This window comes from Panthera tigris, chromosome E1 (assembly GCF_018350195.1).
Source record: "Panthera tigris isolate Pti1 chromosome E1, P.tigris_Pti1_mat1.1, whole genome shotgun sequence".
In the NCBI taxonomy this organism is placed as follows: domain Eukaryota; kingdom Metazoa; phylum Chordata; class Mammalia; order Carnivora; family Felidae; genus Panthera; species Panthera tigris.
In genome coordinates this window covers 3,606,556-3,621,905 of record NC_056673.1, presented here as the reverse complement: position 1 = coordinate 3,621,905, position 15,350 = coordinate 3,606,556, and the positions used below count along the sequence as shown (strand labels likewise).

The following is a 15,350-nucleotide window of genomic DNA, read 5'->3' as shown; positions in this document are numbered from 1 at the left end:
TTATTTTGAAAGACAGAAAGAACCAGTGCGGGGGGTGGGGGTGGAGAAAGAAGGGGACCGAGGATCCAAAGCAGACTCCAAGTTGACAGCAGAGAGCCCAATGCGGGGCCCAAACCCACAAACCACAAGATCATGACCTGAGTTGAAGTCTAACACTCAACTGACTGAGCCACCCAGATGCCCCAATATTCCACATATTCTTAATTTAAAACAACAACAACAAAAAGGAGCAAACTTCCCAGTAAATCAGGAACAGAAATAATTTCTTTAAGCACAATAAAAAAAATCTATATTAAAACTAGTAACAAAACATACCCAGTGATAAAACTCTAGAAACATTCTTACTCGGGTCAGAATCAACACACAGGTATATGCCAGCATTCCTATAAACTGTTTTTTTGAATTCTATCCAATGCCATAAGACAAGAAAAATAAAAGTACAAGTATTAGGGGGAAAAAAACTAAAACATTCATGGTTTGAGGATTATAGTTGAATATGAAAAAATCCAAGAACAGAGAATTAACTGAAACACTATTAATTTAAAGACCTACAGGTTGCAAAATACTTATATAAAAATCATCAACCTTTCTATATGTCAGCAATATCCAGTTAGGAAATAAAAGGAGAAGGAAAAAATCTTTGTCCTAATAGTAATCAGAATTCTAAACACATGGAAATCAACTTTCTTTTAAGAAGTGTGAGGCTGGGGCGCCTGGGTGGCTCAGTCGGTTGAGCGTCCGACTTCAGCTCAGGTCACGATCTCGTGGTCCGTGAGTTCAAGCCCCGCGTCGGGCTCTGTGCCGACAGCTCGGAGCCTGGAGCCTGCTTCCGATTCTGTGTCTCCCTCTCTCTCTGCCCCTCCCCCATTCATGCTCTGTCTCTGTCTCAAAAATAAATTAAAAAAAAAAAGTTAAAAAAAATGAAATAAAATAAGAAGTGTGAGGCTAGGGGTGACTTCATGGATCAGTCAGTTGACCATCCAACTCTTGATTTCTACTCAGGTCATGTTCCCAGGGTTGTGGGATCGAGCCCCACATCAAGCTCTGTACTGAGGGTAGAACCTGCTTGGGATTCTCTCTCCCCCTCTCTCTCTTTCTCTATCTCTCTCCTTAAAATTAAAAAAAAATGTTTTAAATGTGAGGCTAAGGTTTAAAATTGTAAATCTATCTACCATATACCTCTTAGAATGCCTAAAATTAAAAGTCTGACCATATCACCATGTATACTGAAAAGACTGACGATATCAAACGCTGGTGAGGAACGAAATTGGAGAAACTGGAACGCTCATACACTGCTGGTATAAATGGAAAGTGGGAGTACAACCATTCTGGAAACCAGTTTGGCAGCTACTTAGAAACTTAAATATACCCCTACCATATTATACAGTCACTCCACTCCCAAGAGAGATGAAAGTGTTTCTGCCTGCAAAAACATGCCCCAGAATGTTCATACCTGCTTTATCTGTAATAGCCAGAAATAGAACATGACGCCAATGTCCATCCACAGGTGCATGGCCAAATTGGGGTATGTCCACACAACAGAATACTACCAGTGACAAAAAGCAGTGAACCGCGATGCTCATAGCATCATGAATGAAGCTCCAAATAATCATGCAGACTAAAAGAAACCAGACAAGGAAGAAGACATACCATATGACTCCATTTATATAAAACTCTAGAAAGGCAAACTAATATAAAATGACAGAAAGTGCTCTGGTGGAAAGGGGCAGGAAGTGTGGGAGGAATGACCAAGTAGCATTAGGAAATATTTGAGGCTGATGGATATGTCCTATATCTTGATCGTGGTGATGCTTTCATAGGTACATACACATGTCAAACTTAACCAAAGTACACTCTTCAAATATGTGCAGTTTATTGATTTCAATTAAAACTCAATAAAACTTTTTTTATTTAAGAAAACATTTTTTTAATGTTTATTTTTGGGGGAGAGAGACAGAAACAGAGACAGAGACAGAGAGACAGAGAGTGAGCAGGGGAGGGGCAGAGAGAGAGGGAAACACAGAATCCAAAGCAGGCTCCAGGCTCTGAGCTGTCAGCACAGACCCCGACACAGGGCTCGAACCCACAGACCGCGAGATCATGACCCGAGCCAAAGTCATAAGCTCAGTCGACTGAGCCACCCAGGTGCCCCTCAATAAAACTTTTTAAAAACTTATCTAGAAGAAACAAAGGGAAACACAAAATTTGTGATTTTGACCAGATTTATATCGTACCCACTTCTTATCCTTACAACCCTAATAGAGACATTTCGATAATCTAATCTATTAAGCACAACAGTCGAGTTGATACAGTTACAATTTAAAAAGTGTAAAGCGATCCATTGTCACCAAGTTCAGTTTAAGAACAGAGTCATCAAATTATCAATGGCATGCATACCAAAGTTTGACAAACTCAACTAAAGCCCACGTGTGCATACATACGTAAGAACAGCAATGAGAATAAATGAAAAAGAACCAATGTGAAAAGAATAAGTCAGTAAATACTGAAGCCACCAGGCACCAAAATGCACTATCCAAACAGATAGGAAGTGGCAGGAAAACAGATCAGTGAAACAAAATGGAAAATCCAGAAAACCGATCCAAGTGTATAGAATACTTAAGCATTTAATAAATATGGCATCTCAAATCACTGAGAAAGAATGATTTTTTTCCAACAATTGTCACTGAATAACTGGCTACATATTTGATGAAAAAAAATATAGAGATCCTTACCTCACACCATATGTCACAATTAATTCCAGATGGACGAAAGATTAAAATATATGACTTCGAGTTCTGGCAACAAGGGGGACTGAGCTCATGCAGAACCCCTACCGCTGCTAACATGTAGAAATACTAGATGAAATGTACTTTTAAAAAATATTTAATCCACAGCAGATCTCACAAGAAATAAAAGGAAATCCCCAGGTGCTGGAGGAAATAAGAATCTGAAAGCTAAAGTATTAGGAGAAACATTGAGACCGTGGTGACCAAGGGATGTGTGTGAGTGGAGCTGGAAGAGAGGGAGAAGAGATCAAAGAAAAGAAAGCCTGGTTATTTGACCTGGAAACAGGCCTTCGTGGCTTTGGACTCGGGTTTTAGGACCCATACACAAAAAGGAAATGAGACCTTGGGTCTTACAAGGCCAGGAAGGAGTTAGAAATGAGACCCTGAATTCTTTCCTCTAACAAATACTTTAGTGAGTACCTACTATAGGCCAGGCCTCTTGTGAACAACTCAGACAGGACTCCTGCCCTTGCATAATCTTGCTTTCTTTTTTTTTTAATTTTTTAATGTTTTTATTATTTATTTTTGAGAGAGAGAGAGAGAATGCCAGTGGGGAAGTGGCAGAGAGAGAAGGAGACACAGAATCTGAAGCAGGCTCCAGGCTCTGAGCTGTCAGCACAGAGCCCTGCGCAGGGTTCGAACGCACGAATTTTGTGGGATTTCCACAAAATTTCCCAAAAAGATAAGCTCACAGTCAGACATTACAAAACACACGAGGAAATCACTTGCATGAGCAAAGGTCAGGAGACGAAGCAAACAGGATGATTGGTCCCCCCAAGAAGCTGAGCTCATCCCATCAAATAAAAAAGGACTCCAGGCTTACGTTATGTTTCAGACTATTTACAAGGAAATGACGCTGAGCAAAAGGCAGGTACCTGAAGGGAACATATGGGATGATTTCATTTATATGGAGTTCAAGAGCAGTCAAAACCAAATCAAGGGTGCTAGAAGCTAAGATGTCGGCATACGGTGGGGTGGGTGATTTGAAGGACATACGGAGGCCTTCTGGAAATATTTTCTTTCTTGATGGCTGAGCTAGTTACACAGGTGAGTTGATTCTGTCAACATCCATCCAGCTGCACACGCGCGATCTGAAGAGAGGAGCCCAGCCAGCTGACACGCAGGAGGGCCAAGAAGGAACACATCCCACGTCTTCCCCTCCCCAAGTGGAACAGAGGAGGAGAAATCCCTGGTGGTCTTGAGGGGCGGGCCCAAGTGAGGTCCTTCGCTCTCAGAGCCTGACCAGTCTTTGGAGGGACCCCCCCCCACCAATGGAATAGAGAGGGGTTGGGTAATACAGACCAGGAAGGAGGTGCATTCTGCAGGAACACAGACTATCAGAACTGAAGACGGTCTTCGTGCCCCAACCCCTCACTTTACAGAAGAGGAAACTGAGGTCTAGAGAAGCCAAGGGCACCTTTGCCCCCCCGCCCCGGTATCATCGGTTTTAGATCTGGATATATGCGGGTGAAAGACGAGAGGCAGCCAGACACAGCGGTGAAAAGCAAGACTCTGGGGCCCACCCCGCCTGGATCCTAATTCCAACCCCACCTCCTGCTCCATGCGTGACCCTGGGCAAGCTCTGTGTCTGCCACGCGCCTCTGTTTCTTCCCCTGTAACGTTATGCACAAATGTGAATCTGCACGGCCGCCTTCTGCAAAATGTTGGGCCGCTGTATAACCACCATGTCCTGGGGCTGAGCTGACACCTCCCCCAGGGTCCAGGGATGCTGCCTCTGGACACACGCCCAACAGAAACGCATTCGCATGTGCACGTGGCAAAGACGAGAGAGGAATTTCCCGAAGAGTAATAATAACATAACCCACGTCATAGTCTGCTGTGGGGAGCAAATGAGGTAATATCCGTACGGTGTTTAGAACAGAGCGCGGCAGTAGGGAGGCTGACGGACGTGTGTGTGGTGATAAAAACCCAAAGTCGAGGACGAGCGCTCTGTCTCTGGGTCTCCTTCCTATGCAGAGGCTCCTCTCTTTCCCCGGCCCCCCATCTACCACGGGGGTCTTGCACGGGCCCCCAGGACGCCAAGGATATGGAAGGCACACAGAGCTTCAACGACGTACCCAAAAGTCCCAAGCAGTGTGAGGCTGGACGTGGGTTCTTTCAACCATTACCCCTAACGCATACATCTTGACAGTCCATATATAGTTTTTTCATGTTTATTTATTAAGGGGGAGGGGCAGAGAGAGAGGGAGACACAGAATCCGAAGCAGCTCCAGGCTCCGAGCTGTCAGCACAGAACCCAACGCGGGGCTCGAACTCTGCGAACCGTGAGATCACGATCTGAGCTGAAACCAAGAGTCGGACGCTTGACCAACTGAGCCACCCAGGCGCCCCCTGATAGTCCATATATTCTTAGACAGAAAGCCGTGCTCTCCGATCTTCATTCCTACGGAGCAGGAAAATAGCACGTGCCTGTCACTGACATGTGGCTCATATTCTTCTGCGGGCATCCTGGACTTAAGAAAAACCACCAGCCCTCCCACCCTGGTTCTAACAGTAAACAGGGCTGAGAAACACAGAGAAATGCCCCGTCTCATTCTTCCCTAGCATTTCTCGCTATCGTGATGGCCCATCGGCCCGGGAACACGGCTTCAGAAGGGCTGGAGCGAGCAGTGCTTTGCGCCCTTCTCGGCCGGGCACTCTCTCTCCCCGAGTTCTCGCATGGTCTGAGCCAGGAAGGGAGACAGGGCCGGGTCTGGGAAGGAAGAGTTGGCTGGGAGCACCCTGTCCACCTCTGAGGGCTGACTTTGGGCAGAGGAAGCAAGCTGGCCGCGGGACTCGGGGCAGGGTGTCCAACAGCCCTGCCCTGGGGCGTCCAACTCAAAGGTACTTTCAAGTTTCTGATGCCAAGTCCTGTATCTGTAAACACAATGTGTTTCCTTTTTCATGCTGGGGTTGGAGCCGTTATTGTCTGGCACTTTCTACGCCGGCCGGAGCGTAAGCAGAGCACCGGCGGAAGTGGCCCCGGGCAGAGTCTCTCAATGCCACACAGATGTGGCTTGGGGGGGGCGAGGGCCCCGCTTCTCAGGTGGGAAGGGCCCCCCCCAACCCGGGAAGCCTCACCTCACCGGAGTCCTGAGCCCCGTCAGGATAGCTCTGGAGTTGTCCCCGTCCAGTCCAGGGGAACCTGCCTGGGAGGGGCAGACGCTGTGGGAGGACACTCTTTTCAGAGAACCTGGTCTCCCACGCTCTTGGCCAGAACAGAAAACACAGCAACAGAGCAAAAATGCACGCCGAAAATGTGTCGCAGTGGACTGTGACCCAGTCCTGCCATGTGACAGGAGCCAAATCCAGACCCTGCTTCCTCTGCAGAGCTTCAGAGCCTCCCCCGATCCGCGGCGTTGGGCCAAATTCCTCCCTTTGAACTGTGTTCACGGTTTAAAGTACAGGTGTACAAGAATTCACCCTTCTCATGCACAGCCTCCCCCCCCCCCCCCGCAATGAGAGTACATCCCACCTGCAGGGAGGGCACCCACTTCATGTGTCTTTACGTCCCGGACCCAACAGAGCCCCCTGACCCCTGACGGCTCTAGAAACGTCCACTCCCAAGGGACTTCTTGGTCTGCCGGCCCGGGGAGCTGGGGAAGGTCTTCTGGGGCCACAGATGTCATACAGTTTTCATCTCCTAGGCTAATCCTAAGTAAGACCGGCTGCCTCGCGTGTTATAACGTAAAGGACTCCAATACCCGGTAACCATTTCTGGCCTTAAAGGAAAAGAGTGCTGTGATCGATTAGCAATGTCTGCCCTGGTGTCAGAACGGGAGGAGAGCTTTTGCTGAGTCCTTACCCTGGCCACTCCAAGCAGGAAACAGATCAAATCAGAAGCCCTGGCCAGTGATAATCAGACGGGCCGAGGTGAGGGGCCCAAGTATCTACTTGAGATGCTCCACCAAGTATCGAACGCAGGGCAACACACAGGTGCTCTGGGAAACTACGAGAGGTCTATTTTCACTTCCTGGTTACCTAAGTAAGACTCAGTTATTCAAACCCAGCCCATTTAAAGGTCCCTATGGCCCTACAGATTGTTGAACTCAGGCGTGGAACTTTTGGAACGTGGAACAGACAACTGCTCGTGACAACCAATACTCTCTCTCATCTGTAGGCAGAAAAGGACCCAGGGAGGAAAAAATCTAAAAATCTATCAATAGCACCAGCCGGAAGAGGGCACGAATGGGCTCCACACTGAAACTCGGACTACCTGCACAGGGGGCTGATATCTCCCATGCGTTACCCAGGCCAGTCCTAAATCCTCCACAAGAGGCAGACTTTCCAGCACCTTCTTCCAGGCTGAGGTGGGAAGATTCCTTGGTTATCAGTGGCTGTAACGCACTAGGGTGTCGCTTTCTGCCTTTCAGCGTTTCCATGCAAGAAATTTACTTCGCCCTATGAAAAGCCACCACCCCCCCCCCCAACACCGCCCCGGATCAGCCTGGACGTCCGCCACACCTACAGATATATGGGTCTTCTAGATCTCCTCTACACGCGTAAACGCACTGCAACACGAATTCATTTCACCCTAACGACAGCTAATACACCAGTCCCAACGGCAGAAGACCTGGGGACCTCCAGGGAATGCCTCGAACATGGGCAAAGGCAGAGCCCGCTTCTGGGGCAGTCACTGAAGCGTCGGAAGAGAAAGTCCCAGATGAGAGGCATCCCACATTTCGTCCATCCCGTGACCACAGCCCCTTCTTGTCTCTGTCAGAGCGCAGAACCCGCACAAAAGAACTGGGGGAGGCGGGGAGAGGGGGGAGGCGGGGGGGGGGGGGATTCACACACATTATACAACGTTTCGAAGGCCAATTAAAAGCCAATTCTGAGTTTCCAATGGGAATGCGTTTTTGGAACAAGAATACAACGATGCGATACTGAACTCACTATGTTGTGCGACACAGGTCAATCAGGACGACAGACAGCATGGAGGCAAAGAGATAGACTGTGTCTGGAGGACTGTCTCAGGGCAGCTCAGACATTTCAGGTGTCGTTCAGAAAAACTGCCCCTCGGAGCTGGTTACAACAGGATGCGGTTCTTAGGTAATCAGCCTTATTATTAGTGTTATTATTAAGGGTTTTTTAAATTTATTTTTGAGGGGGGGGGGGAGACAGAGCATGAGTGGGTAAGGGGCAGAGAGAGAAACACACACAGAATCCGAAGCAGACCCCAGGCTCTAAGCTGTCAGCACAGAGCCCGACGCGGGGCTCGAAGTCACGAACCACGAGATCATGACTGAGCCACCCAGGCGCCCCTATGTGACCAGCCTTTGAAACGAGCATGATCGATACTCCCCCTTGCTCTCCGCGCATGCAACGGCCTCACTGAATAAGCCACGGTGTGCCCCGCAGACCGCTCCACACTTAGTTGTGTCTGTGCAAACACTGCCCTTTGGTGGCGGGGACGTCCGTCTTTGGAAAGCTCCCATTCCATGCGGTAATCCGATTCATCAAAACAAGGCACACAGGAAGCATCTGGCACGATGCCTGGCGCTTAGTAGGGATCTGTGGTCTGTCCTCCAGGGTGCAACCTGACGGTCACCTTGGACCGCCACCGGAACCTCTGCCATTCCCCTCGGCCGCCCAAGCCGATCGATGCCCCATCTTCCAAGGCTGCAGAGACCACAAGGGCACTGTGTCTTTCCAGACGACAGGCAAAATACTGTGGGCCACTCTGAGTAAGTATTAGGCTTAAATCCTGAGCGTTTCAAAAGCCCTCTGAGACCTGCAGTCTCCCTCTAATGAAAGGCATTGCAGAAACCCAAGGTATGATTATCACTTCTGAAAGGAAGAAAAAAAAAACAAAAAACCTACTGACTCACAAAATCTCCTTACTGGTGCATCGACAGATAAGGCTGTTTTATAATCCAGTTCCCTAGAGAGCCATTTATTTTGGTGAGGCCAATGTGCATAACAGACACTATAGAAGCCATCGAGATAACACGAAGAACAACCCAGTGGACATTTGAAGTGTAAACATAAAAGTCTATTAAGAATACAATGTTGGTTTAATCCCAAGACAAAAAATTTACTTAATGAAAAGCACAACTCATTTCAAGAAGGAAATATCGATACCAGCTGTGAGCAGAAAATGAGGGGATTCCTTCCAGGGAACATCTGAATTTCAACCCACTGCCTTTCCAATATTTACTCTGGACATAAAGTCTCAAATACTTTTCCGAGGATCTCATTTTTCTACGGGAGGAGGAGGTCAGAGAGGAGTCTGGGCAGGGCCAAAAAGGCCTCTTGGCAAAGCCTGGAAATGCACAGACCCACCCTCGAAGGTTTACCCAGACACAAGTCTGTCTCCCGCCTCTCAGTAGAGGAGGGAGCAGCCTCCTTGCCCACCAGGTGCTCAGGAGAAGCCCGGCGGAGACCCTCCCTCCAGCTGCCGTGGGGCCCACCGAGATAAATGTCGGCCCCGCGTTACCAACCTACGTGAGCTGCACCCACCAGCTCCATGCTCGTGGCCAGGATGCGCCCGTAAACTCCCCTCTCCAACAACACTCCTTGGCCCCTTCCTTGGTTTTTTTCCATATGTTCCAGAGAAGCAAGGGAGATAATGAGCACTAGGGAAAAGGAAGAGGCCTTATTAAAGAGGATTTTCTGATCACGAGCTCTGTTCCACCACCTCCGAGAGAGCTCGCGGGCCCTGGAGATGAAGAAAACGCTTGGCCATCACCAATGCTTATGGATGTCAAGACCCACCAGAAAGCATCCAAAGTCTCTTCCCTTATATTCCTAACAGCCAGCTCCCATTCGTCCTGATGGCTAAAATGAAGGACAATTTCTTACATGCAATTTCACATTTAAATATGTATGAGCACAATTAATACAGCACGACATAATCAACATAGACACGGAACCATCTCCACTTCCAGAAGTAACAGGTCGTTCCATCTTCTCTCCTGTATGTGGATATATAATGGCCCCCCACCCAACCACCGACCCAACTATCCATGCATCCATCCATCCGTCCGTCCATCCGTCCATCCTATGTGGAGTCAGCGCGAAGGGTCCGATGCGATAAACGTCAGGTCAAAAAGTTTCTAGCTCTGCCATCTATTAACTACGTGGCTTTGGGTAAACCATTTTAGTGTCTCTAGGTCATGGTTTTCTCATCTGTGAAATAAGTGCCATCATCCTGCTTATTATTAGCACAGCCTCAATGATTAAATGACTAATACGAGTGCTTGGCAAAAAATAAGCTCTCAAGCGTTAACCACCATAATGACGGTAATTATAATAATTACGAAGACTGTAAAAACATTCACTGGTCTACAGCTCTGTGCCAGGCTCTAGCCTAAGCGGCACATAATTTTAGCCTTCTGATTTTGCAAGAGTCTTTAGTGGGGCATTGGATTTCTCACAGCAACACCTCCAATATAACACCCCTCTCCTGCTGGGGATGATGGTGGGCCAAAGTGCGAGAGCCATTTACAGCATGAGGGACCCCCCCACCGCCGCCAGTCAAAGCCATGTTTAAACAATTACCAGCATTATGTTGCAGGTACCCATGACCATAGGAGGCTAGCCCAGCACGGTGCTCATCTTGCAGAGACCTCTTTTGTGTGGGTTTTGGGTTTCAGCTGGGCAACGCAAAGCCATAGAGTGAGTCGCAAAACAAGTTTTCATAAGCTTACCCTGTCACAAACCAGGCAGGGGTTCACAGTGACATTCCCACAGTAAGATTAAACAGCATGCTTCGTCAGGCACTAAATACTAACACAGCTCCGATGTCAGGGGGACACTGATTAAAACTGATGTCAATAATTTATGAAACACAATATGGTCTTCAGATGCTCTTTTGGAAAAAAAAAAAAAAAAGAAGGGGGGAAAAAGGGCCTAGCAACCCAGGTGGTTTAAAACTGTTCATGCATTTTCCCTTGAACGTACGCACACCCCCACCATGCATGGATGCTTCTTTACGCAGTGAATGTAAATGCACATGTGTATAAGAGCATGTGAATGCTGCTGATACATATGGGCGGAAGAAAGTATTTAGTTATTCCACTGAGGGCTGTCGAGGCTGTAACGTTATACATGGTCTTGTCTTTCATATTGTTCTGAGGGGTTTTTTTCCTCCAGAAGAAATCCAAAATTGGATTTAAAATAAAATTGGGCTTTACAAAGTTCACATTTATTCCGGAGAGAACTCAACCTTGAAACACCAGAAAGAAAGCTGACCAAAGGAAACCTATAGGACATACACATTTCTTAGCAACCAGAAATTACCGCGGCCCCATCTAGAACCATGTAGTCAAATAATAACATCCATGGGTATTTTTTAAGTTTTAGGGTTTGGGGGGGGGGGCGGGTAGGGAGCAGGGGGGTTAACCTAGGGAAGGATGCCATTTTAGTCTATTATAAATCACTGTCTCATTATTTCATAAAGGCAAAGACAGAATAACACAGTGATGCTTCATTTTTTTTTTTTATCAATACCGATTTTTGAAATTAAAAAACAACCTTCTTTACTTTGGCTCCGTTGTAGATAATCAGGGTACCTTGACTTGATACGTCAACAGTGTGAAATTCACAAGATGGGATTAGGTTGGGGAAAAAAATCTGAGCCGCTGATAGTACAAAAGTTAGTGTTTGAAGGATTTATTAATGCTTTTTTTTTTTTCCCTAGCACAGTGCCCTGTAGTGTCTCAGAACACCTGTCAAATACTAATTCACTCACATATCTCCACTATAGGGCCTTTTCATAAAAAGCTCGACCTCTAATTGTAAATCACTTCTAAATTGTCTTTCCTGGCTTTCTCTTCTGTGGAATGATGGAAAAATCACCAAGATTTCAATTAAGACTTTATGGGAACTTCAACCTGACACTCCCGGGGCTATAACTACAAGATATCAGAACATCTATTCAAAAAGGAAACTATAAATAACTTGAACTTCGTTGAATTGGCTTTGCTTTTATGAGGTGACTGAATAATCGGCGAAGATTTAAAGATACTTTAACTACTGAGAATTAAAATCACCTCAGTTAAAACCCAGAAAATATTGTTAGCTGATTGTTTGTCATGCAGATGACGTCCTCACCAGGCCTAATTAAACTTTTTGAACAAAAACACTTACTAATTACATTAGTTCATATGTTGATTGCTCAATTTGGCTTAAAGAAAAAAAAAAAAAAGCAGTCAATCCAATTTCTGCACGTAGTCAAGGCTCTGGTCAAAAGACAAACTCCTAAACTACAGAGACTATTCCGAAAGCATGACCATTGTTAACAACAAATGCGGTTTGTGTCTCCACATCCGAAGTGACTGGCAGAGCTGGGGGTAGGTGACGCCTGTGAACACCATGGGCTAAGAGGAATCTTCAAGCCAGTACAATGTTACCACGAGACCCAGTTTACTGGCCTCAGTGTAGTGAGCTGCTTTTGTCCAATTTCCACCCTGCCCACTGACAACTAGAAGGTGTCTTTCGTTTGCATGTAGGAACTCAAACTGATAGCAAAACCGTGGGAGGCCCTTCAAATGTCAATAAAGGGTTTTTACGCACAAAAGGAAGAAAAGAAAAGAGGGAGGGGGAAAGAGAAGGGATGGGAAAAACCAACATTTCTGAAGGAACTGAGCAGATCAAAGGAATTTTATTCTCAAAGACCACTAAGTCAGGGTATAACTACTAGCTGGCTGCGGAATCCTGAGAAGTCTCTTCAATCTGGCAACCAGTCCCAAGTCCCTTAAATGAGGGGCATGAACAATCAGGTCTGCAAAAGCGGGACGCAGTGCAAAAATGGAGGCCGTGCCTGTGCAACAGGAGGCGAGACCCTTCGCAGACCAGGGCGCCTGACTGGGCCTCGGTGCCCACCCGGCTCTCCGAGACCTGTTTTGCGCCGGCTTGCTCAAAAATCTGCATCCACAGTCATGAGGCACAAACTATTCGACAACACCATGACAATTAATCAGAACCAGACTCCGAAACGTGTGTTTGTGGGGACGAGCAAACTTAGCCATGTGCCACAGTGGGAGAAGAATCACACAGTGGCAGCTGGGGGGTGCGGGTGGGGGAGGGCGCATAACTATAGGTTCACAAAAGATGCACACCCAATGGTATGTTGAGGGGCGAAATAATTTTCATTAAAATAGAATGTGGAAATTGGAAATTTACATCTCATACTAGAATCCTCTGGCATTCCTCTCCTCCTCCCCCCTCCCTTTTCTCTTTCTTTCTTTCTTTTTTTTTTTTTTTTTTTTTTTTTTTTTTTTGCTGGGGAGAAACTGACTTTCCACTGCAGCAAAGCTGTACAATTCAGAAATAGAACGAATCTCTCTCTCTCTCTCTCTCTTTTTAGCCTCATTTCTGACCCAACAGTGTTCACAAGTGCAAGCCTTGTCAGATTTCTTTCAGGACTTAAAACCCCATTACAAAGAGAGAAGCTGGATCCTTGGTTAATTCAAATCTGTTTCATTTCACCTAATTGTGACGCTAACAACACACACACACACACACACACATTTTGGTACACTTTTCTGGACCAGGATTGAATTATTTTAAAATCATTACTGAACTCTCCTTTGTAATCTGTGGATAGTAATTAATTTAAATCTCATCTTTAAATCCCAGCTAACACAAATACGCTGTTCAAAAGGGGCAAAAAAAATATTTTTTGCCCCAAACTATGAAAGGCAAATGGAGGACGCAGGAGTGATATGACTCGCCCCAAACTGCAAATCCCTTTGCCATCTCCCAAGGGATCTGTGATTGCGGAGTCGGAACCCCCCGGGGAACAGGGCCGGGGTTCCCAACAGGGTGCCCAGCTGCAGCCCTGGGAAAGGGGGAGGGGGGGGGGGGTACAGCGGAGGCGGATCCCAGGGTCCCGCCAAACTGAGGTTAAAGACAGTGGATGCTTTGCATTTGAGCCCGGAGTTAGGGGGACCGGTCGGCAAGCTTCCTGCAAAACCCTCTCCCCCGAAGCACTTCTCAGCCTTCCTGGCTTCCAGAGCCCGCCGGGCGCAAATCCGAGAGTCCCCGGCCAGCGCCACGCGCGCCCGTGAGCCCGCTCTCAGCCCTCCCGGGCCCAGGACTTCCCGGCACGCGCCTCCCACGGCCCGCGCGGCGTCCACGGGGCAGGCGGTCCTCGGGAGCCCGCCCGCCCGCCCGCCCGCGTCCCCGCGGCGCCCCACTCACCCACGCACTCGTTGGCCTCGCGGGCCGTGGCGCGCTGCCAGGGCCGGTCGTAGTGGAACGGCTTGCAGCGGTCGCATTCCGGGCCGGCCGTGTTGTGCCTGCAGTCGCACACCAGGCTGTCGTCGCGGTCGCGCACGCAGCGGGCCGCGTGGCCGTTGCACTTGCAGCGGCCGCCCACCTGCAGGTCGGACACGGCGTAGAAGTACGAGTCGCGCGCCAGCTCCGAGTCGTCCTCGTTCTCGTCGCCGAACGTGTGCAGGCGGCTGAAGGCCACGCGGATGTCGGTGGCCGTGACCCAGTCCTGGAGCACCGGCGAGTTGTCGAAGTCGTGCGCCGAGGGCCGCCCGTCCAGCGTGCTGAAGGCGATGAGGCCGCCGGAGAGCGGGCGCATGTCGGTGTGCGAGTCGGTGCACACGGCCTCCTGCTCGTTCTGCTTGGTGATGGGCGCGCGGTGCGGCCGGTTGTACATCTTGCGGCACTGCGTGGAGTAGAACTGGAAGGGCACCCACGTGCGCCCGTAGTCCATGGACTTGTAGATGGCCATGGACTCGGGCCGCGGCGAGCAGAACTGCAGGCTCACGTAGGTCACCTCGAACTTCTTGCCGAGCGACAGCGTGAGCGTGACGTTGTGCGGGAACTGCAGGTAGTTCTCGGACTGCCAGCACGTCAGGTTGTGCGGGTTGTTGAGGTCGGTCAGGAAGGCGGGCGGGTGCGCCTTCTTGGGGTCGGACGCGTTGCAAAGGTGGCAGGAGCGCAGCCGCTCCTCGCCGCGCTCGCTCACCACGCAGTAGCGCGCCGGGGGCCGGCCGCAGGTGCTGGACACGCGCACGTCCTTGCCGAAGGCCGCGTTGACGAAGTCGGGGATGCAGCGGCGCGGGTGGCCGTTCTCGTCCGAGCAGGGGTCGGGCTGCGCCGCCTGGCCGGAGAACATGCTGAGCCCGGGCCCGCCGCGCACCGCGCCCACCAGGCACGCCACCGCCGCCAGCGCCGCCAGCGCCTCCCACACTGCGCGCATCATGCCGCGTCCAGCCTGCCCCGGCCCCGCCGCGCCGAGGAGTCGGTCCGCCCGCCGCAGAAGGCGCCTGCGGAGAGAGGGGAGCTGCGCTCAGCCAGCCCGCCCCGCGCCCTCCACCCCGCGGCGGGCGGCGAGCCCGGCTTCCCCGGCACCATCCCCGCCGGCCGCCCGCCCGCCCGCCTCGCCTCGCCGCCCGCGGTCCCCGGAGGAGGGGGGGGGGGAGGCTTCCCCCCCACCCCCACCCCACCCCCGCGCCCCCCGAGCCCGTTCTCCCCCGGCCCGGGCGGCGAGCCGGGGCCGCGGGCTGAACGCTCGGCTCCCCGGGCCACCGCCGCCTCCACGCCGCCCGAGGGGGGCACGCCCGCGCCCGCCCGCACCCTCGGCGGCCGGCCCGCCCGGCG

The 15,350-nt window shown here is 49.9% G+C and overlaps 1 protein-coding gene across 1 annotated transcript in view; it reads right to left on the bottom strand.

The window, feature by feature from the left end:
- Nucleotides 1–14,952, bottom strand: part of NTN1 (netrin 1) — a 170,003-nt gene extending 155,051 nt beyond the window's left edge. Inside the window, exon 1 of the mRNA XM_042966267.1 lies at nt 13,935–14,952. Within this exon, the coding sequence (XP_042822201.1) occupies nt 13,935–14,952 (1,018 nt within the window). The remainder of the gene's footprint in view (nt 1–13,934) is intronic.
- Between the last annotated feature and the right edge of the window lie 398 nt (nt 14,953–15,350).